This window comes from Balaenoptera ricei, chromosome 1 (genome assembly GCF_028023285.1).
Source record: "Balaenoptera ricei isolate mBalRic1 chromosome 1, mBalRic1.hap2, whole genome shotgun sequence".
NCBI lineage: Eukaryota > Metazoa > Chordata > Mammalia > Artiodactyla > Balaenopteridae > Balaenoptera > Balaenoptera ricei.
Genome location: NC_082639.1, coordinates 48,428,184 through 48,452,178, shown reverse-complemented (window position 1 = coordinate 48,452,178; position 23,995 = coordinate 48,428,184). Strand labels below are relative to the sequence as shown.

At 41.4% G+C, this 23,995-nt stretch overlaps 1 protein-coding gene across 3 annotated transcripts in view; it reads left to right on the top strand.

Annotated features, from left to right (window-relative positions):
* The window catches only part of DAB1 (DAB adaptor protein 1), a 419,282-nt gene that overhangs the window by 274,216 nt on the left and 121,071 nt on the right, over positions 1-23,995 (top strand). For all 3 annotated transcript variants that reach the window (XM_059898809.1, XM_059898802.1, XM_059898792.1), the window contains exon 4: positions 3,373-3,471. In XM_059898809.1, the coding sequence (XP_059754792.1) occupies positions 3,373-3,471 (99 nt within the window). The remainder of the gene's footprint in view (positions 1-3,372; positions 3,472-23,995) is intronic.

Genomic DNA, 23,995 nt, shown 5'->3' with positions numbered 1-23,995 from the left:
TGGCCCCCCGATCTTATGTTTGGTCATTTGTAAAATAAGGGAGATAATTTTTCTTCCCAGGCATGTGGGATGGGCTGAATTATATGACGTATAAGAGAACTCCTACCATTTGGTAGGTACCCAAGAAAACATCTGACTCCTTCATTTCCAGGTTGCCAACAGTGACTTTGTAGGTCAGGTGGCTAATATTAGGCACAGAAACCCCAAAAGACACCTACATCCATAGCTTCCGATTCCCCAGCCAGCCCTGTCCCTTGGCCCTTCGTCACTTCTACATAACAGTACTGAATCATCTGTGGGGAGGTGAGCCCCTGCAGCGTGCTGGCTGGTGGCAGGCTTGCTTGGACTTCATGCAGTTTTTCAGGGCTTAACTCAGGGTCCTGTCTCCCAACATGCCTGATAAAATTGGAGTTTTATTTCCCCAAGGATCACACCATGTGGACCATCCTTCTCTCTTGCATTTGTCCTGGGGAGCTGTACCATCAGCAGCCCCAAGCAGAAGTGCTCCTGAAACATGCACGCTGGCTCTTTCCATCCCTCTTTACCTGCAGCCGCCTTCTGCCAGGGAGTTCTTTGATAGCCACTTGGTCAGCGGCACTATGTGCTGGGAATTAGCACAATTTGATGTTGTGGTAATTCTAAGAGCTAGGGGTTGTTAGGACCATCTTGGAGATGGGGACCTTAAAGCTACTCTTCTTGACCAAAGGTGCAAGCCTCTCCCCACCATGAGCTGTGATGTCTTCATGTTGGGAGGACTTAAACAAGAAAGAGAGGCTCCCTGCCCTTTGACACAGTCCTTTCAATGCTTCCATTTATAATGGGGCTTCCATTATGATGGCGCTACTTCTTGTTTTCTCTTTTGCGTAGGCCTGGATAGTGAAGTTGAAGGTTAGGCTGTGTAGGGATGGCAGCATCAGTTATTTTACTCCAAATCCAGCCAGGAACACAGATTTCAAATCAAGTTTTCATAGGTTCAAAGCCTGGCTTGTTCATTACCCAAGTGAGGGGAAAGTCACTTCACTTTTTTGAGTGCCTTTTTTATTCCAGGCTCCATTCTCGACACTGGGCGTGTTGAATGAATAAAACAAAGTTCTGTGCCCAGTTGAGCTTTTGTTCTGTTGGGCAAAGGCAGACAGTCAACAAATGAATATACAATATGCCAGTGGGTACGACGAGGACAAAAGATGCAGGGGGAAAGAATGGGATGCAGTTTGGTATGGAGAGTGGAGGGGTCAGAGGCCGTATCTCTGATCAGGTGACATTGAAGAGAAATGAGAACTACCCCTGGGATTGCAAAGACATACTTTGACCCTTCTCCCATGTCCTTAAAACCATCCCTCAGTGAATTTATGGGAAAGCAAGCAGCACGCTGAGGAATCTAGAAGCCTTTGAACAAGAGGAAGGGTTAAAGAGACAGGAGACTTCGCTTTGGGGTGAGTCACTCTCTTTAACTATTTAGAGGACAGTCATTGGAGGAGGAATCTTATGTCAGTGAGTACCATCCCTGAAGGGTCAAAAGAGGAACACTGGGTAGGGTTGCAGGAAAGAGATCTGGGCTCGCTAGAAAGAAGACACACGTAAAGGAATAATAACTGCCCCCTGCACCAAGAGTCTTGAGAGTGGACCTGTGGTCTCAACTTTCTCACCAGCTCTCTGTACCATCTTGGGACTGTCCACCCAGCTTTTCAGGCATCAGTTTTCTCATCTGTTGGTAGAGGAATTTGGACTGATTAGTTTGAAGGTTTTCTCTGACTTCAACATTCTGTACATCCACATGTCAGAGGTGCTTGAGAATGAATGGGAGACTCCTGAGGGAGTGAATTTCCTACTGCTAGGTACCAAACAGGAACTGGACCACGAACACTAAGGGGCAGTCATTCATTTACTAGAAGAAATTAATTTTTATGACATCCCTACAGTGTACCAGGTGTTGTGCTAGGTACTTTCCATAAGTTTTCATTTAATCCTCTCAGTCATGCGAGAGAAGTATTTACACTTGAGGAAGTAGAGTTGAGAGTTAAGTCATTTGTCCAAGATCACAGCCAGGAGTATAATCCAGATGTTTCCATTCCGCAGACTATTTCCAGTACCCAAAGGGAGAATAATCACACAACCTCAAGGGAGTGCCCTTTCCTTGTGCCTCTGGTCATACCTCTCACTCTATTTGCTGAAGACTGAGGTCGAGAACACGCTGTTCTGAGAACAGCACAAAGGACTTTTATCTCTTGGAAGTATGATCATGATGATTTTAGACTTTTCGACTCCTAAAGAAGTCCAGAATGATAACTGTTGAGAATTGGGCTTACTCACCCTCTGTGGAGGCTAATAGGGATGAAGGGGCTGGAAGCCTCAAAACATCGAATGCAGAGTCTACAACAGCCCTGGAGCGTAAATCCCTTGAATGTCCTCATCCTCTGCATTGTACCCTAATATGATGCCCATGCTTGCCTGTAATTGGCCACCACAGAGGCTGATTTAAAAAGCAAGTGTCTTTACTCTTAACTTGCATAATATCAACTTTGGCGAGGACTCTTGATAGCACATTCATGTAACAATAATTTCCTGAGTGTCTCCTGACCTCCAGGGACAGTCCAGGAACTGTCCTGGGTACGAGGAAGAGGGCAGTGAACAGAGTAACATACCTACCTTTTGTGGCATCTACCTTCTAATTGACTTATACACATATCTTCAGTTTACAAAAAATTTGGAAAAGTGGGGAAACATTTTTGAGAAGTGGAATGCACTTGGTAGGTACTTTCCTTGAAAGCACAGGAATGATTGGAAAAATGGTAGAAGAACATACAAAATGTGTGGGTAAAAACTGCAAACCTTAGACATATGACCATCACATTTTTCCAAACAAAATTGAGACATGCAGTCTGGCAATATTTTTTCTTTTCCTTCTGATCTCTAAAATGAATTCATATGAAAACTTTTTCCAGAAGTATAAAATTAAAATCACATTTAGGAATGTATTCCATGACTCATCTTTATTTAAAAGGTTAAAACCATATCCAATACAAAACCCAGCAAAGATTTTAACAAGAGGACCATATTCTGTTTATCCTGGGGTCTCGAATTCTGAGCTGAGCATCTAGGCACAAAGTAGGCACTCTATAAATCTTGGTTCGTCCAATGAATACATGTTCAAATATCTATTTCTACAGTTTTCGAGCAGTGCAGTGAGGACAAGTATTACCCTAAAACAACAAGAAAATGCAAGCCCGTCGGGGAAGGCAGCATGGAAGTGGGGAGGGAATGGAGTGTGCGTGATTGGTGGCTTCGGTTCATGATATCTGACATGCCTTTGGGACCGGAGGGAATTTTCAAATGAAAACACTAAAGTAAAAACCACATCCTTCCTTTCAACAGGGCGTTGTTGCTGGCGCTCGTTCCAAAGGAGAACACAAACAGAAAATCTTTTTAACCATCTCCTTTGGAGGAATCAAAATCTTTGATGAGAAGACAGGGGTAAGTAAAAGAATCACATGGCATGGTGAAATTGAATCCACTGACAGATGTGCCCTTAAAAGCCTCTACTCTCTGGGCAGGGATATCAAACAAGCATAAAAACAGATAAAGCAACTGACAAACTTGATCAACTGTGATTGTCCATCAAAGGGAGGCTCTTCCCTGACTTGGCCACAGTGTGACTGCACCAACACAGTGTGACTGTGTTTCTTACAGTGTAATTGGGATAAAAGTGTCACACAGTCCTGGTAATGCAATAGGGAGATTGATGTGCTTTGAAGAGCGGTGGGTAATGTGACAGTTTAAGTTAAATTTCTTTGTGTGCTGGCAACTTTAATGACATGCATCCTAGAGGGAGACGCACGGGGGTCATTTGACTTGGTCAAAGCATCCAGACTCTCTTGAGTTGAACCTGTGACACCTTGCAATTGCTGTCATCAAAAAGAATAAATGGAGTTTTCAATCTTGAAAAAAATCTATCACTCCATGATCAGGAAATGTAAGGGCTGATCTGTTTGTTAAACCCACTGAAGTAGTGGTTTGTATTTTCATCAACCTCCCGGCAGCAGTTAGCTCCCAGCTTCATCCCCAGGACTTGCCTTGCATTGTTGGCCTTGTTCATTGATGGTAAGGGAAAAACAGAAAAGGGTTCTGTTCTTTGATCTGTTTTGTCCAGAGAGCAAGAGTCAGATGGACATGTTTTCCTTTTATTCATTCAATGCTTTATATAGCTTCTAACACAGCTCCACCTATATCACCTCCTTTGAACTTCACAGGTAATTTGTCAAGCACTGTATAAACAATACTCAACTAGCCAAGTTACCTAACTTTGTCATTTTGCATTATAATTTTCTCGCCTTTGTTCTGACTCATATTAGGATACCAGTGGGTAGTAGGATGATAATTTAACAGTAAAAAATGGATTTTCTTGAAGAAAAGTTATGCCTGAATAATAATAGCACAGACATTTGTACACCCATGTTCATAGCAGCATTATTCACAATGGCCAAAAGGTAGAAGCAACCCAACTGTCCATCTACGGATGAATGGATAGACAAAATATGGTGTGTGTGTGTGTGTGTGTGTGTGTGTGTGTATAATGGAATATTATTAAGCAGTAAAAAGGAAGTTCTGACCTATGCTACAACATGGAAGACATTATGCAAAGTAAAAAAAGCCAGTCACACATAGACAAATTGAGTAGGATTCCACTTAAATGAGGTATCTAGAGGAGTCAGATTCACAGAGACAGAAAGTAGAATGGTGGTTGACTGGGCCTGGGGGGAGGGGTGATAAAGAGTTAGTGTTTAATGAGTACAGAGTTAAAGGTCTGGGGAGAGGGAAACAGTGCTGGTGATGGATGGCTGTGATGGCTGCTCAACAATATGAATGTACTTTATGCCACTGAACTGTGCACTTAAAAATGGTTACAATGGTAAATTTTATGTTATGTATATATTACCACAATAAAAAAATCTAGTAGTAATAATTACCGTTTGTTGAGTACACACTAGGTACATATTAGTCACTTTGCATACATTATTCAGTTTTGTCCTCACAAGGGTCCTATGAGAGAGTAATAATAACAGGTACTGCATCAAGCACATAGTATGTTCCACTCATTGTTGTACGCCCTTTAGAAGTACCAATCCATTTAATCCTTACAACAACCCTATGAGTAGATAGTGCTGTTATCTCCATTTTATAGTTGAAGATATTAAGGAGAGAAAAGGATATGTAACTTGCTGGAAGTAGGTGGTGGTGGAGACAGGATTACAACCTAGGCGGTCTGGCTTATGAGTCCAACCACAATGTCTGTTATCTCTCAGGGTAAGTGACCTTCTCAGGTTCATCCAGCATGTAGGAGGCAGAGCTGGGATTTAGCCTCCAGTTGACCTGAGTCAAAAATCAAAGCAATTGGGCTTCCCTGGTGGCGCAATGGTTGAGAATCTGCCTGCCAATGCAGGGGACACGGGTTCGAGCCCTGGTCCGGGAAGATCCCACGTGCTGTGGAGCAACTAGGCCCGTGAGCCACAACTACTGAGCCTGCGCGTCTGGAGCCTGTGCTCCCAACAAGAGAGGCCGCGATAGTGAGAGGCCCGTGCACCGTGATGAAGAGTGGCCCCCGCTTGCCGCAACTAGAGAAAGCCCTCGCACAGAAACGAAGACCCAACACAGCCAAAAATAAATAAATAAATAAATAAATAAATAAAAATTTTTAAAAAATTGCTTAAAAAAAAAAATCAAAGCAATTGACCTCTATGTTATAGGAAAGGTGGACCTACTTGGGGATGCCTTGGTAAAGGGAATTTAGAATGAGGGCACAAGCATCAGTAGTCAATGAGCTTGAAGGCAGCAAGATTAAGAGCCTAATGTAAGCCTCTTCTGCTTGAATAAAAGTATGGTTCCTAAAACTAGGGAAGATTTTCCTTTTCCTGGGCAGACTATAGTTTGGAGACCTGTGCTCAGTTCTGAACCTCACATTTTAGAAAAGATATAGTCGAATCAAAGTATATCCTGATGAGGGGACCAGGGCAGTTGGGGGAGTGAAAACTACGCTGGGCCAACACTTCTGAACACAGATGTGGCCACGTGGGATCCTGGGTAACACACAGGAGACAGAGAGCTTTGGGCTTGTAGAAACTTGGGGGATATCATTGACCCCTTAGCATCCTTCATGGTAGGGATCCAAGGAGCGTGGATCAAGCCTAACTGAGAGATGCTTTCACAAGGATTTATATGCCCAATATACGTCATCATCTCTAGTCTCTTCCCAAGTCCATGCCTGCCCATCACATGACACTGACATCACATCATCAAAGGGACTGGAGTAAAGCAGAGTATCAGATATTTTATTTTGTCTAGGGCCATGTTTTTGGCTTTGCTATTCCATCATGTACCCTACCATCAAATAGTTCTCATCACCAAACTTTAACTAATGAGAAGAGGCAGTTTATATTCTTTACCTTTCTCTAAATCCTCACTCAAGGGTGGTTAATGTGGCCCCAAAGAAAGATACCACCAAACCTTATAATGTGATTTTTTGATTCTTTATCTGGACACAGAGCAGCAGTAAAGTCATTATTTCAGCTCAAAGCCATTTGGCTTTGTTGAAAAAAAATGTCATCTCCTAGTGGAGAATCGGGATGAAGGCAGAGTTAAATGTTTTCTGTCTGGCCTAGTCTACTCCAGTTCTGTTTGATTAACCTTAGGCCCTGTATCATTGGGCTTCTGCTACCCTAGCTTGTTAATTTGTCTCAACACAAGCCTGGGGAAAACTGGTGGAGAGAATCGAACGTTTAAGCCTGAAGTAGAGAGGATGGTGGGAACAAGGCACTCCATATTAATAGCGTTCATCTCTCCAAAGAGTTGTCTAGTAGAAAAAGAAGGTGACTTGTTCTGTGTGACTCAAGGGACAGAACCAAGACCAGGTGATAGAAGTTTCTGGGAAGCAGTTTCAGTTTATGAGGAAGAAGAATTTCCTGCAAGTCAGAGCTGTTCAGCATGTAGATGGACCACCTTCTGTGCAAGGGAGTTCACCAGCCCTAGGAGGATTCAAGCAACAGTCATATTATGGGGATATTTTGGAAGGAAGTCAAGTAGAAGATGAGATGTTGACCAAAGTCACATCTTTGGGGAATCACCAAAGTTGATTCCCCAGACTAGTTTAATAGTCTGTTTCTCCCTTAAACTCAACCCTATCGATGTGATTTATCTTCAGATAAATGGAGGTTTTCCAAAACCTCCATTGGAGATTATGAGCAGGAACAGTTTACTGAACCTTTGTCATTGCACAGCAGGGGACCGGCTGAATTATGCAGGATAAGAGTCTAAGTGAAGTGTTTTGTCCTACATATCAAAGAAATGGAAAACTGGGTCTTTGTCATTTGGAATGACAAATTTTAGTTGTTTATCATGTCTAAAGTATTCCTGCTCCAGCTTGGCTGCACTATTTTTTTCAAAACCAAGAAAAGAAACATTAGCAGAACGTGACAATAGCTACAATTTTAAAAATCCAAAAGCTGTCAGAAGCGTTTTGATCCCAATTAAAGAGACCCTTTGCAGCAATTTACACCTTGTCTTGAATTTCAAAGGGTTCTTGATCCCAAACCTTATGTGAGTAAATTTTATTATTAGTATGTTGCAGGAAATAAGTCAATATCAAAAGCTGTTCATATGTTCAGGTATCTAGGTATTGCTAATATGTCAAAAGGATCAGTGAGAATGCAGAATATGTCATAAATGAACTCATTGTTACTAGTAATAGTAGGAGCAGTAGCACTCGCAGTAGAAATGGTTTCATGTCAGTATGTTACTAGGTCCTCACATCAGACCAGTGGACACCAAGGCAGGAGTGATGTCATCTTCATTTCACAAGTAAGGAAACTGAGATTCTGGGAGTGTTCCTGACTTGGCTGGAGACTCAGATCAGACCTTCCAACCCCAAATCCTATGTCTTTCCAGGGAAACTCACTAGCTTTCTTCTCTCCCTGCTTATAATTTTATTCCATAGAATTATTATAATTTGTGCCATTAAAAAATCAGAAATATTGGGACTTTCCTGGTGGTTCAGTGGTTAAGAATCTGCCTGCCAATGCAGGGGACACGGGTTGAGCCCTGGTCTGGGAAGATCACACATGCCGCGGAGCAACTAAGACCGTGTACCACAACTACTGAGCCTGCGCTCTAGAGCCCATGAGCCACAACTACTGAGCCCGCATGCCGCAACTACTGAAGCCACCCACCTAGAGCCCGTGCTCCGCAACAAAGAGAAGCCACCGTAATGAGAAGCCCACGCACCGCAACAAAGAGTAGCCCCCGCTCACCGCAACTAGAGAAAGCCCATGCGCGGCAACGAAGACCCAACACAGCCAAAAATAAATAAATAAATAACTTTTAAAAAATCATAAATATTTCAGGAGCCTAAAGACGAGTCTGTTTCTCAGGATAGAGGGCAGTGGTCTGTATCAACTTTTCCAGATCATGCAACATCTTGTTGCCACAATCACAGATGGGTTTTGCGTGTTCATTTAGTTTAGCCAACACTGATTTGGCACTATTATTTGCACCATTCTAAGTACATTATAGCAATTCTATGAAGTAAATGCTATTATCATCACTATTTTACAGATGAGAAAACTGAGGTCCAAATAATTAATTACACAGCTCTCAAGTGGCAGAGCTGAGATTCAAACCCAGGTAGTCTCATCCAGAGTACTTAATGCTAGTAATATATCACACCTTTCTTAGTGTGTTTGGGCTGCTATAACAAAAATACTATAAACTAGGTGGCTTATAAACAGCAAATGTTTATTTCACAGTCCTAGAGGCTGGAAAGTCCAGGATCATAGCCCCAGGATTTGGTGTCTGGTGAGAGCCCACTTCCTCATAGATGGTGCCTTTTTCTGTGTCCTCTTATGATGCAAGGGGGAGAGGGGGAGGATGCTTACTAGGGCCTGTTTTATAAGAGCACTAATCCCATGTATAAGGGCTCCACCCTCATGACCTAATAAGCTCTCAAAGGCCCCACCTCCTAATACCATCACCTTGAGGGTTAGAATTTCAGCATATGAAATTTGAGGGAATATAAACATTTCAGACCATAGCAATATCAAAGTTTATAAATGATTTCCTTTTATATGTATTAGAGCAGATTCAATATTATCCCTGTCTTCCTGTCACCATTATTCACTTTCATTTTAATGAGCTTTCCTGAGTGAAGATAAAAGAGGTGGAGTTAGCACTGGGACTGTCTTGTGGATAGAATGTTGGCAGTGTAACCAGTACATGGTCAGGCAAGAGCATATCGGATGCCTGTTTTACGCCACATGATTATCTGTTTCCTAAGGATTCAAAGATGAAGAAGATGTGTCCTTGCCCCTGAGGTGTTCACAGTCTGGTGGTGAAACCAGACTCACAAAATGAACTGACAGCTGCTGAGACACAGGTGTGAATGGAGTTGTCGGTACTCAGGGGATGGAGACCGAGCTTTGCCTGGAATAGTCAGGGCTTTTCACAGAAAAGGGCACACTGACTTGGCAGTGGAGGAGTGAGTTGGAGAGGATCAGGTAAACGAGTCAGGGAAGAGAAAAACGTATTTCTAAATGCACGAATGTCTAAAGGAGAAAGATGTGTGTGTGTTCATTTTTCCCTTCAGGAAATATTTATTGAACACGTCTATCAACACACATATGAAGAAGGCTGTATCTTTTTGTTCATCACTGTTATCTATCTGGTTAGCACATGATGCCCACTAAGTAGGTGCCCAGTAGTACTTATTGCACAGAAAATAAAATGACTTAGTGATTATGACTCAGCAAATGTACACAGAAAAACTAGGGCGTAGCAGGGGAGAGGTGGAGAGTGGCCCAGAATTGAATATTGTCCCTCATAATAGAGGGATAATGATGTTTTAACTGTAATGGCTGCACTTACATTTCACGGCTGATTTAATAATTTATTCTTCAGTGAAAACCAGATATCACCTTATTCGTGTCTCTTCAAAAACAGGACTGTTCTTCCTTTATTTCTAACTAGATATTTTGAGTGGACTTGGGAAGAGCAGCTGAGGTGGAGCAAAGGAAACTGGTCCTAGGGAGGGAGACAGGTAGGAAGATGAAGGCGTTGCAGAGCAGGATGCTGGGACCTGGGACACCCCTGTCATCCTGAGAGCCATTGAAACAGTACACAGGACTCTCACAAGATGACTAGCCTATAAGCAGGACCGTCTATAGCAGGCTTTTGTGGATTCTGTCTCATTCGACACCCAACAATTCTTGGAGGTCTTATTACCCCCTTTTTACAGAAGAGTCATCTAAGGTACAAGTAGGGTGAGTGGCTTGCCCGAGGCTACTATGAGTAGCAAGAATTGAATTCAAATTCATATTTATAACTCCTAAGCTTGTTTTGTTTCTTTTACTCCAGAGATTCTCCACTTGACTGGTTCTATCCCCAGGAGGGGCTGCTTTGGAACTTCATGTAGGCATTTTGGGTGGTCATGACTTTTGGGGAAGGGGGGGTGGTGATGCAGGAATTTACTAGAGGCAAGGATGCTAGCCACTCTGCAATGTACAGGACGTTCACACACAACACAGATGTTTCCTGTGCCCTGTGACTTTAAATGTCTTATCACACATTCACGTAGATGAAAAACCTGTTTATAATTACCTGAATCTAAAACCGAACGCTACTTTATCTATAAAAGAGTGATTTTGTACAATATTCATAGTAGTGAATTTTCCAGACATGCAGCTAAACAGAGAGAAAGGTGTGCTTTGTTCTGTTGAAACCTCATTGAGAGTTGGTCATCATTTTGGAAAACCACTCCCCTGTGATGCTTTTCACATTTGAGTCCCCAGCAGGGCACTACTCTATCAGTTTCATGTGTAGCTATTATGTTCACCATAACTGGACTTACATGGCGCATCTTTAAAAATGTCAAATATAAAGGGAAGAGTTGAATGATCTCTTAAAACTGAATTTATTCATTATAAGAAAGCACAGACATAAGACAATGTCATTATGTTCTTCTGTTGTAGTTGTAACTAAGCCTTTATATGTAGAAATTCACATTATTTTTTATTAGAAATCATCTTCTTTTATTTCTCCTTTATAAGTAGGATATTTTGATTTGCTTAAACTTCATGTGTACAGGTAGATTATGTAATCATTTCCAGATAATAAAAGAAGAATTACAAAATATTGGTTTATAAGAAGGAAGTGTTGGGTCAGATAAGGTTAAGAATCCCTGTCTAGACCATGCTGCCATTTTCATTGGTTCATTCATTCATTCATTCCACAAATGCTTATTGAGTGAAAGGGATATTCTACGTGATGGATAGGGATGAACTAGCCTGAAACCTTTTCTTCAAGGAACCTGCAACCTAGGAGGCAAGACATATGTACATAACTAAAAACTCAAAGCAAGAACAACAATATAAGAGAAAAATATAAAATTATCATGAGAGTTCAAAAAAAGAAATGATTTCTTCCATCTGAAAAGAAATATGGAATGATTTAGGAACAAAGGGCTGAACTTTGAAGGATGGGCAGGGTTTCAAGTGAGAGATATAAAAGGACCAGTATCCAGGCAAAGGGAATTAATGGGGAGCATTTACTAAGGCCCTAAAGTGAGAAAGTCATGAAGAAGGGCAGGTGTGGAGAAGATGTCTGGATATTCTGGATTGGAGGATGTGTGATGGCCATCAGTGAGAGAAAACTGAGAGGGTTGGCAGGGCCCGACTGCGAGGCCTGGAGTGTACGACCAAAGAGTTTTGGTTGAATCATGTCCATTACAGCCTGAGTTATTATTCAGTGTATTCTGTGGCCCTGAAGCTGCACTAGCTATGCAGAGAGGTAGGTACAGTGACTCTAGGGCCACCCTCGACCCATCAGATGTCTTTGTGCAAATCAGGGAAAAGTCCCTTTCTTTAAGGCTCATTGCCTGGGTTGACTTTTGCTGGGAAACGGTTGCAATAAGTATACATGTTTTTGGTGACTATACGATGACTACCTCCCCGTAGATCTATGCAATGTACCCCCTGCCCAGCTGTACGTGGCAGACCTGGGAGTATCATTCGTGCATGAGCAGAATGCCGGGGGTACCACCTTGCCAGTTCCTGTACCGACCATTCACTGCCCAGCTTGCAGGACTAGCCAAAGGAGACCCCTCCACTCTGTATATCCCTTTGCCCTTCTTCACCCAGTGAACACCTCAGGGTCCAGTAATGTCAACAACAGTAGCAACAGCAACACAGCACGGCAATGACCACTTATCAAGCCCTTTCTCGAGCCAGGTGCTTTAGTAAACTAAGTGCTTTATGCATTTCGTCCTCCGAGCGGGATTCATGTTGGGTCTGTCTGAATCCACAGCCCACACTCCTCACTGGTATGGTACTGGCACCAGAGAGTGGGCATGGTGGAAGGAGCTGCCTTGGATCCGTTCCTGCCCAGCTATGTGGTTATAAAGCAATTTTTATGAATGACTTTGTACGTCTTTTACTCATCTGTAAGATGGGGATAATCAAAGTACCTATGTCTGAGGATTGGTGCAAGATTAAATGAGGATTTAATTTAATCCCCTAGGACTTAGAATAGTTCCTAGTATAATAAAAAGCTCTAGGTGTTAATATTATATTATTAGCTCTATTATCCCCTCTCTGATATGGACTTTCTTATGTCCTCCCTTCAGAATTAAGAAATCCTTTCATATTCCTCCTACAGTGTCCTCTGTTCACTTTTATCACAGCACACGGTTGTCTGTATAAGAATGAGTTGACCCATGCTTCCATCAGACTACAGACTCCACGAGGCCCCTGGTCTCATCCATTGCTGTATCTGCAGGGTTTCGCACAGGTCCTGGTATGTGACAGAGATGCTAATGGCACATTGAAAGAAGGGAGGAAAGGCAGTCAGGGAGAGATGGAACAAAAGCGAGGGAAGGATGGAACAGGAAGTAACGAATAAGTAAACTTATAATGAAATGCTCATTGTCTGGACTAGATATTGGAGCCCAAGATGCTACGTACCAAAGATGCAAGTTTTGCCATGCAGGCAGTGAGCATGGAAAGAATAATATATGTGATTCAGAGTACCCTGGTCCTAGGATGTCAGGGGTTGAAGGTCCCTTAGGCATTGACTAACCCACTCATTTACAAGTGAAGAAACTCAGAAGCCAAAGAGAAGAGGCGGCTCCTGAAGGACTTCCCTAGTGGCACAGCGGTTAAGACTCCACACTCCCAATTCAGGGGGCCTGGGTTCAATCCCTGGTCAGGGAACTAGATCCCACATGCATGGTGCAACTAAGACCTGGTGCAGCCAAATAAATAAATAAATAAATGTTATTTTTAAAAAAAAGAAAAAAATGTAAGTGGCTCCTGAGACCTCCCAGCAAATTGTATGCAAAACACCTAGGCTTGAACATCGAATCCGAGTCACTCTCTAATGCCCACAAAACAGGAAGTGGAAAGCATCCTCTCCCCTTCCTCCTCTTCCTTACTTTGCCTTCCTTCCTCATTACCTTTTTCTCTTTCTCTCTCTACCATCTCCATATTCTTTGCTCATTTGCTTCAACGTTCAGGCTCCCAAAGCCCGACAGCTGCCCCAGGTCCCTTTTAATATCAAAGAGACTGAACATCTGAGGGAAAAAATTGGGCCTCTGTATGTTTAGTGTCTTGTTGGATGATATTGGATTTTAATTTATCACAATAAAAAATCAATTTATAGCTCAAATCCAACATATTTTTAGAAATTGGCCCTGTCAGGAAGCTGCCTCTGTTAGATAATTTAGACGGGGGATAATTCATGACAGGGGAAAAAAATGGATATTCATATTACCCTGGAAAGTGAGACCACGAATGTTTTCAAGCAGATTTGATAAACTCAGAAATGTACTATCTTTCCCTTAATGAATCATTTTATCAATTTTGGTCTTTAAGGAGGTAAAGAGGTACTATTTTCTGGGCTAGCTGCTTTTACACGCTTGGTCTCATTTAATTCAATCCCCTAAGAACTCAGCTAAGAAAGTATTATTTTTCCTGTTAAACAGATGAGGAAACTGAGACACAGAGAGGTTAAGGGAATTGCACAAGGCTGAATATCCAACAAATTGCAGAGCCAGGCACTGACTCCGGCTTGGCAGGGTAATAAGACCGGTGTTCTTTTCAGTTCCCAGTGTGGTCTCTCTCCTTTTCAAGGGCATACTTAGGGCCTCTGGAAAGCAAGTGACCGTGCGTTTATTCTCCAGGGGGGAAATCTAACTGCTCTGAGGGTTTCTGTCATGCAGACCAGCCCTGTGACTAAAGGTCTATCAGCTACTCTTTGGGCCTCTGAGGGGTGTGTGAGCCGCTGGTCTCAAAGTGGCAGCGCCTGGGTGTGCAGTGTGACCTCGGGGATGGCTCCTCTGCCTTGTCTCTGGGACTCTCTCCTCATCTGAACCCTGGGGTCATTCCTCAGACCTTTTCTTAAAGGTCCAGATAGCGAGCGTAGTGGGCTTTACGGTCTCCCGTAACCACTTACTTTGGCCACTGTTATGTGACAGCCCCTGCAGACAATGTGTAGACAAAGGAGCTTGGTGTCTGCTGGCTCTGGTCTGGATGATTACCGAGGAGCTTCTAATCTGCTCATTCTGACCCCATGACGAGCTCTGTAGGAGAGCAGGGTGAGCACCTGCTGAAGATCTCTGGTCTTCATCTCTGGGCCCTTTGTTCCCTGCTCTTTGGTGGCTGACTTTGGGGATGAATGCTTTTTATAAACTTTGATGGTAAATATTCAGCTCTGGGAATTGTGTTAGTTATTTCTACCATTTGTGGAGCACTAATTGCCAGACACTGTGCTAAGTGCTTCACATATATTTTTTCTCATTGAATTCTTGCAATCCATTGTTTAGTAATATTTTATCATTCCCATTTCACAGATGAGGTGACTGACCCTCAGGGAGGGTCAGTCACTTGACCAGGACTACTCTTAAATTTTGATCCATTTATTTATTCAGCAGATGTTCATTGAGTACCTACTGTGTGCCAAGGAGTATTCTCAGGGGTGTGCAGAGATTGGTAAATAAAAGGAAGGACTTTACCTTGTAGAGTTTACATTCTAATGCAGGGAGACAGACAAGAAACAATAGACATACATCAATAATATACTCTGTTAGAAAGTAATCAGTGCTATGGAAAAAGATAAAAGTAGAGCGAGGTCATAGCATTTTCCCACTGTACTTCCTTTGTCCTTGAAAAAGGGCCTGTGACATACATGCCTCGTAAATCACAGATATGAACATGCTCTGGGAGCTTCCTGTAGTTTTGAGGGTCAACTGAGTAATGGAAAAAGACACTTCTGAAAATTCTCATCCAAATTCCAGGGGCTGTTACACGTGATAAATCAGAGCTGTCAGTTTGGGTGTCTCTGCTTTTATTTAAAAGGCTGATTGCTTTATATGGGGTCTACTGTTTATTGTTTTCCTATCTCGCACATTTATTTTAAATTTTAATTTAAAACTCATTTTCCCTGACTGTGCCTTGGTTATTTAATAGGTGCTTCTATTTTTATGAAGACACCCCTTACAGGAACTGTGTGTGTAGAAATGGTGATGCTATAATTAGGCCCAGCACTGATAAGATGGTTCTCGGTGCTTCTCTCAAGTACTTCTCCGTGGTGGCCCGAGGTGGAGGAGCATTAATAATTCTGGGGACAATAAAGGAATGTGTTTCCTAGAAGGTGAGCCCAGGTCAAGGTGAGAGCCTGGTAAAATCCACCAGAGGAGAGACTCTGTCTGGGGAAGTGTGCATGGTGGAACCTGGGGCCTGGATGGCCAGTGTTATGCAAAGAAGTCTGGGTTTGTTGTCAGAGGGTCTGAATTTGTATCATCACTCGGTTAAAAAGGTACAGATCGAACTGTAATGATAAAAACAACAACGACAATAATAGTGATGATAGCGATAGCACTTACCGTTGTCCCAGATCTTGTCTTAAGTGCTTTACGCACATCTCATTTCATACTTTTATGAATCACTGAACCTCTTAGTGGCTCTGTGTTCTCCTCTGGAGTATATGAGCAGTAATTAACTAGCCAAGCTTTATAGCAGTCTTGCCAAATAGAGGTATTGTCTCTGGTTTACACAGGATGGCACTGAGTTTCAGAGAGGTGCAGTGAACTGCTAAGATGTCTCAGTTAATGAGGGCTGCCCTGTCCACCACATTTATTTCATTTCACACTGGTTTGCTGGCCACAACAAGGAAGCTGGTGTGTGAGTCTGTCTTACGTGGATGGTTAGATGTTACCTGGAATAAAACACTTCAGTGATATCCTGGCTGACTTTTTCATCATTTGTTCTTTTGTGCTGTAGTTACTGACCTTATTCATTCATTCATTTAAATACAAATATTTACTTGTATATATGTTGATGCTAGAATTAAAAAATACGTATATATTTTTTAAAATTCTAGCATCAACAGTGAGATAAATCTAATGCCCTCCCATTTTTATGTCTTATGCTCATGGTCACTACTTCTTTCTTGCACCTTTCCCTGCTTTTCTATAGATTAGGAATAACCATGCTAAGCTGGTAAAGCATTTGCATTCCCTGATTACTTACAAACATGAAAAGTAGAGAGAATTTTAAACAAAGAAACAAACAAAAATCCTAGACTATGAGTAACTGGAAGCCAGGGTCCATTATTTGGTTACTCTTATATCTACCACTTTCTGGTACGTGGTTCGTTCCCAGGAGATATTTGTGGAATTGTGCTGAATTCCTTCATTGTAGAAGTCAGGCAGACCTCTGATCCACCTTCTTGTCTAGCTGTGTCCACCTAAAACCTTTGGGCATTGTGGGTGGCATCTAAATTCTGAGAATAATTATCTCCCTGAGAACAGTAAATAGCAGCTTCATCCCCTCTGCTGTGGGCTTCAGTGATACAACCCATTTTACTCAAGCCATATCTGCCCTTCCCAGGGTTCCTTTAACTTCTAGATGAATAGAAGATTATATAAAATATATTGAAGGTTACGTATAATATATTCAATCTCAATTTCTGGTGTTATTAATGATCTTAATGCATAGGTAATTTGTTTCCCCCCATTTTCCTTTCTCTTTCCCCATCCATCTAATTTGCCTTTATCTTCTTCCTCATCCCTTTTCTATGCTCTCATTTGCATGTAGATATAGTCACTTTTTTTCTATTGCCGTATATATTTTCCAAAGACATTATTAAGTACCCACTATGTATAAGATAGAAAGTACAGCCAGCTATAAAAGAAGTATAATATATTATGTGAATGAGGGAAAGGTAATATCTAATTGAAGGGAAGGAAAGAAACTAACATTTATTGAGCAACTACTATGTGTTGAAGTCTGTACTAAATATTGCAAGTTCCTGGAGGATAAAAATTCTTGCCTTCTCCCAGCAGGGGGAGCTTTCCCTAGGGGTGGGAGTCCTTTCAGGGTCCTGGGGTCTGTGCCTCAGAATTTTGATGCCTGGGCACTCTGCAGCCTGGAGCATGTACAAGTATGCTTTGATGCAAAGGATGAGAGAGAGGAGGTTAGCCTAGGAGAGCTGATGAGGTGGTGAGGGATGACCTAGGAGTGTTATATCCACTGTGCTGAGTGAGTTACGTGCATGATCTCCTTCAGTCCTTATGATCACACTGTGAACTACATATAGGTATTACCAACTCCATTCTGGATGGAGCCCTGAACATGGAGGGTGGAGGAGAATAGAGGTGCTCCAGGCACTGAGGACAAAGGCCAGTGACCTCACAGTTCTGACTCGAGCCCAGGGTTTCAATCCGTCTGATGAGCCCACATCAAATGCAGCGTGCAGCCATCTCAACTGCAAGCAGCTCCTATACTTGTAGCTTCAGCCAAATATTTCTTTTGGGATCACCCCAGTACACATCCTTCCTTCAAGCTGCCTCACTCACATAGCTCAGGGATTTGCTTGGCAGGATGGATTTGACTTCTTAAATGATTCAGAAAATCAGGAGATTTCAAATCTGCAAGAAATTACACAGAAGCATGGCCTCGATATCTAAATACAAAATGCCTGCACCTCCAGAGATGGAGGTTTGAATTTTTCATGGTATCTAAGAAATGTGTAGACTGTTTTGAAATTATATGTTTAAAATTTTGAAAATAAAGATTGTACTGGCAAGTGTCTAAACTCAAGACAGTCATAACCTCACTTTTGAGGAACAGATGCTTCATCTTCAATATAAATGGGTCCGAGGAGAGTGCCTGAGACCCATATACAGAGATACATCATCTCACGACTCTGTGCAGGATGATCTGTTGGGGTGAATAGACGTGCACCTATCCGTGTGAATGGACGTGCATACTCTTTCATGTTTATTTCTGTGCTGTCAAAGTCTGTGCCTGTATTTTTTTCTGCCTGTCTCTAGCCTGTGATACAACCACCCTAGCACTTAACAAAACCTTCTTCATCAGATACAATGATTAAAAAAAAAAAAAAAAGGATCGCTTATGTTTGAGAATCTCTTTGTAGTTTGGAAACTACTTTCACTTTTTTTCTTACAACTGGTCTTCACGTTAATCTTACAATATATGTATTACACATGCAATTTTATTGGTGACGGACCTGGAGCTCAGAGAGTCTGATTGCCAGCCCAGAGTCACACAGTGATAATGGGCAGAGACTAATCCTTATTTATATTTTATGCCTTTTCTATTTATAAAAGTAGCATATATTTACTATAGAAAATTTACAAAATATAAAATAGTCATAAGGAAGAAAATAGAAGTTACTTGAAATCCCACCACTTAAACATAAACCCAGTCAATATTTTGGTGTATATACCAATAGTCTTCTTTACATCAATATATATATATATTTTAATTGAAATTATACTATACATGCTTCTTTGTGACCTACTTTATTACTTAATCGCATATTTTCTTTTATTAAATATTTTTCTATAGCATCATTTTCAATTACTGTAAAGAATTCTAGCCTATGAGTGTAACATAATTTAATAAGCACCTTATTGTTAGTATCTGCATCTATGGACACATCTTTTTATACACATCTGTGATTATTTCCTTTAGTTAAGTTCCAGAATTCCTGGGTCAACAAGTATGTATACTTTTAATGCTTTGGTCTTTTTTTTGGGGGGGGGGAGTTCATATTATGTTCTAGAAAGTTGTACCACCAGAGGTACAAATACTGTTTCCCTGCATATTTGTCAGCATGGAGTATTACCAATTATTGTAAAATATAAATTTTTAAACTTTTTGATATTAAACTTTAGTTTTAATGCCTCTGTCTTAATTTCCTTATCCGCTCATGATAGTCATAGGGTAGCAACATGATGGTGGCGTCTGTCTTTTACGCTAATGAGACTCATGGTCCATTGGTTTTACCTACAGATCTGAACGATGTCAAAGGGCATTGAGAATTGGCTGAAAATGGATTTCTCATAAGGCTTGGCTTATCAATTGTCAAGGTGTTAACTGTCTGGACCACCATTTTGCCCTAGGTCATACACTTTCTCTGAGCAGTGTTTAGAGCAATATTGTTGATTTGCCATGTATGAATAAATGTCACCAAGAAGAGAAAACTTGACAGTCTTTACTATTATAATTTAAGATTTATGATCTTTGACTTTCAAGCAGAATAAAATTTATTTGTATATTCATTCCTACACATAAAGCTGTACGATCTTGGCCAAGTCATTCCATCACTGTGAGCCTACGTTTTCTCAGTTATGAGATGGAGATGAGGATGACTTTGGCCTTCTGCAGAGGTCTGTTGCAGTAATTCTGGGGGAAAGAATGCATATTGAAGTTCTTTGCAAATAAGTACTCCTTGATTATGTACATTAGTTTTGTCAGAAGAGAAGAATAAAGTTGGCACATACCAAATGTTTAGCAATTAATAAACTCCTCCCTTGACGTTCTAAGAACTGTATCTAGTTTATGGACAGCAGTTTTACTGAGCAAGGGATACAGCCCAGGTTCTGTCCACATTCAGAATTAGTGGGATCTGAAATAATGCGATTTGACTGTGGCCTCCTTCAGGACAGCTCCAGTACCCCCAGGGCGCTCATCACTTTGGTTTTCCGCCCACAGTGTCTATATTCTGCCACCTGGTTAAAGTCTTCGAGAAAACTGAATGCACCTTAAACCTCTTGAGGCCATTTCTCTAACCTCAGAGTACTTTCTGCACAAATCTACCTTTGCTTGTATTTCTCTTTATGAAACTAGTATATGAACATCATTGGGAGAGTTAAGGTTAGCTATTTTATAGAGTGTAAAATTGCATCCTTAAGAAACCAGGGCTCCCATCAGCACCTTGGTGAAGTCATTTATTTTTCTTTCCCTGATAGTCTCATCTGTAAAAATTAAATTCTTCTACCAAACATTTACCTAGTGTGCCCTATGTCCCAGGCACAGAGATATGAAGACGTGTCAGAGAAACCCCTTTCCTCCCCAGGGTTCATGAACTAGCACCAGAGTAAACAACCAATTACATGACAGTGTGATAAGCAAGATCACGGCATGGTTGCCTCACTTCAGGTTCATACGTGTGTGCTTCTGTAGTAATGACCTGAAAAGAAAAGCAAACAGAGTCATTCTAATTAAACCAGCAGATAATATTTAATGGATCCATACAGGGAATGTTGGTGAAACAGACGTATAATACAGAGATACTGTGTGGAGAACAGAATCACAGAAATGATCATCTCTGAAGAGCGAAAATCCTCTCGGCATCATCCCCAGCTGACCCGCACAATCAAAGAGAACCACTTTCAGTGGTTTCTTTCTTGGCCTTTGCACGTGGTTTCTTTTGGTTTGGTTTTTCTGTCTAGAACTTTCTTCCGCTGCCTTCCCTCCACCCACCCTCTCTTGGCTCTTTCCTTTATTTGGCTGACTCCAGTTTCTCCTCCAGGCCTCTCAGCACAGGTACCATTTCCTTAGAAATTCTTCCCTAACCTACCAACCTAGGTTGGATATCCCTTGTCTATACTTTCACACACCAGCCACTTCTGTTAACAATATTTATAAAAATGTGTTGTACCAAAGATGGAAGCAACCCAAGTGTCTATCAGTGGATGAGTGGGCAAGCAAAATGTGGTATATACAGACAATGGAATATTATTCAGCCTTAAAAAAGAAGGGAATTCTGATTCACGCAACAACATGAATGAACCTTGAAGACATCATGCTAGGTGAAATAAGCCAGTCACAAAAAAGCAAATATTGTATGATTCCACTTACATAAGGTTCCTAGAGTAGTCAAGTTCATAGACACAGAGAGCAGAAAGGTGTTTGCCAGGCATGGGGGTGGGGGAGAATGGGGAGTCTGTGTTTAATAGGTACAGAGTTTTAGTTGGGGATGATAAAAAAGGTGGTGGAGATGGTTGGTGGTGATGTTTGCACAATAGTGTAAATATTCTTGATTCCACTGAACTGTATACTTAAAAATGATTAAAATGGTAGTTTTTATGTTATGTATATTTTATCACAATGTTTAAAATGCATTATAATTGGGTATGTTGAGACAGCATACCTTGTAATACCTTATGTGCCGTTGAGAGCAGGAACCATGGGATTCATCGGTGTGTCCTCAGTGCTAGCACACACCTTGCAGATAGTAGGTGCTCACTTAAAAAAAAGTTGAGTGAATGAATAAATGAAGTTATCTATTATGACAGTATCAAGCTAATATATCCTAATGTTATAGAGAAAACTCAAACTAGGAGAGGAATGGTGACCTGCCTAAATCTCACAGGTAGTCAATGTCCAAGTCAGGATTGAAACTCAGATGGCGTCAACCTCAATCCAAAAGTACTCTTTTCATCATGCCAGCCTTTATTTGCCTTCACTTTCTATACACAGTTAGATAGAATAAGAGGAGGTAGATGCAGATAAATGAACCTGAAATGCCATGTCTTAAATTAAAAATGATTTCAGAAGACTGAAAAGAGGGTAGAAAAGGAAGGGGGAAAAAACGAGGCTGATATAAGGCTTTCCCTGTGATACAGTCACTTTTCATTTGCTTTTTGTTTTTTTCCAATCTCTTGCCATGTAACCAGAAGAACTGGAATGGGGGGATTGATTGGGCAGTCAGTTGTTTCCCAAGGGCTGTAACAGAATCCCAGTCTCTCAGGTAATTTAACCTGGAAGGGGGTTTTGCTATAGGGAACAGCCCACATGGTTGGGGATGGACAACATGATTTAATAGGCCTCTTCCTGCCCTAATTGCTAATCTTCCTTGTGGGAGCCCCCTTCTTGTGCTTCATTAAAGACTCCATTAATTTGTTTGTATATAAATTCAAGCTACTTCAGTTCTGTCACACTTCTAAGTGGCTCCCATTCAGGAGTCTGTGGCTTGTATCACCCATTAGGATTTACCGATAAGAAAGATGCATTATAGGTTTTATTACTTTGTGTATGGAGCACATGTGGCAACTATAAAGTACGTTCATGTGTAGTATGAATAATTGTCATGGTAATTGATAAAGTAGTCTGTAATAAAGATAGCTAGAATAGCATTCCTAAATGCTGAGGTCTCTAAGTGCTCAAGAGGAGGGGGGAAAGGCACTAAATAAATCCAGTCTTTCAGAAATTGCTGGCATTTAAAAAAAATAGCCAACCAGAATCCTTAGGCCTGCATTTCACTTTCAAGTGTAATTATTTTATGTTACAATTCATATCTGCTGACACATTGGAATCAACTCAAATAAAGGAATGCCATAAATCTTGCATTGTTTGGATTAAGCACGTGTTGGTGCTGGGAAAAGTCTGGGAAGAGGCTGCCCCTGTGTGTAAATAGTTTAAGAGAATCAAGTGGCTGGAAAAGATGTAGATACAGGTAAGACAAATGGTCCAGCAGCAGCCATCCAACCTGTTTAAATATCCAAAGATGTGAGAGGCTCAGTACTTTATTTATCCTTGTAGTGAATTGTAGCAGGCCATTATAATAGTATAAATAATAATACTAGCTGACCCTATCACTTACTGGGCTTCTACTAATGCCATCTACCTACATATATTGACATTTTATCTTCAAGACAATCCTGCATGGGAAGTATTACCAGCTGTGTTACCTGGAGCATGATATTTAATTTATCTGTGACTTAGGTTATTCACTTGGAAATGGAAATAATTATAACAACCCTCACAAACGTCACAGGGTTGTTGAAAGGATTAAATGAGACCCTATACATATAGTGCCCAGAACAGTGCCTGGCATACAGTAAGTGCTCAAAAAGTAGGAGCTGACGGTATCATTTCCACTTTAAAGATGAAGAATCCAGTCACAGAGAGGCTCCAAAACTTGTCCAAGGTGACTGATGGAAGATATGAACGTGGGTCTTTTTCATTCCAAAGTCTAAATTCATGCCACACTCGCTGTCTGCTACATGTTTTCCGTATTAATATCATGCTTTGGTCTTTGTTCTGACTTTTGAGCCTGGGATGCAGGAGCTTTGTCTTCCCTCCATCCCTGTTAGTCTCCCAGCCTGTCCAAAGCTGAGGGAGGTGATGGAGCTAGCTTCCTTGGTAGAATCTTTCACTTTCAACTGGGACCTGCTAGTACCTTACTACAGCTTGTGTCTTGTCCAGATGTGAATTAATGTGGCCCCTTTAGACTTCCAGTCTTTTTTGCATGATGACCTATACTTCCTTTCCCCCCCCAGGAAAATCCATTGGATGTTGTGATAGCAGCTCTACACTCTTACTAGGGAGTCTGTTTGAATGAGGACTAATCATTGTTGACCTTGGCCATGGTCATATATTTTTCTTCTCCAACTGTTTTGTAATTAGACCAGTCTTATGAGCTGGAAAAAGTGCTAGAGAAGGGGTCAAATCCAGGATTTAGCCACCCCTATAGGCTTTTACCTATATACCTTGTATCAAAAGATAAATGCCAGCTCTTCCTCTGACTGGCTATGTATCCTTGAAGGTCACTGGCCTACAGTTTCCCGAGATGTGCCAGGCTGTATCCTCAGCTCTGACTGCAGATGCACCAAACCAGCAGAGCTGCGGGTCACAGGGATAGGCTAAGG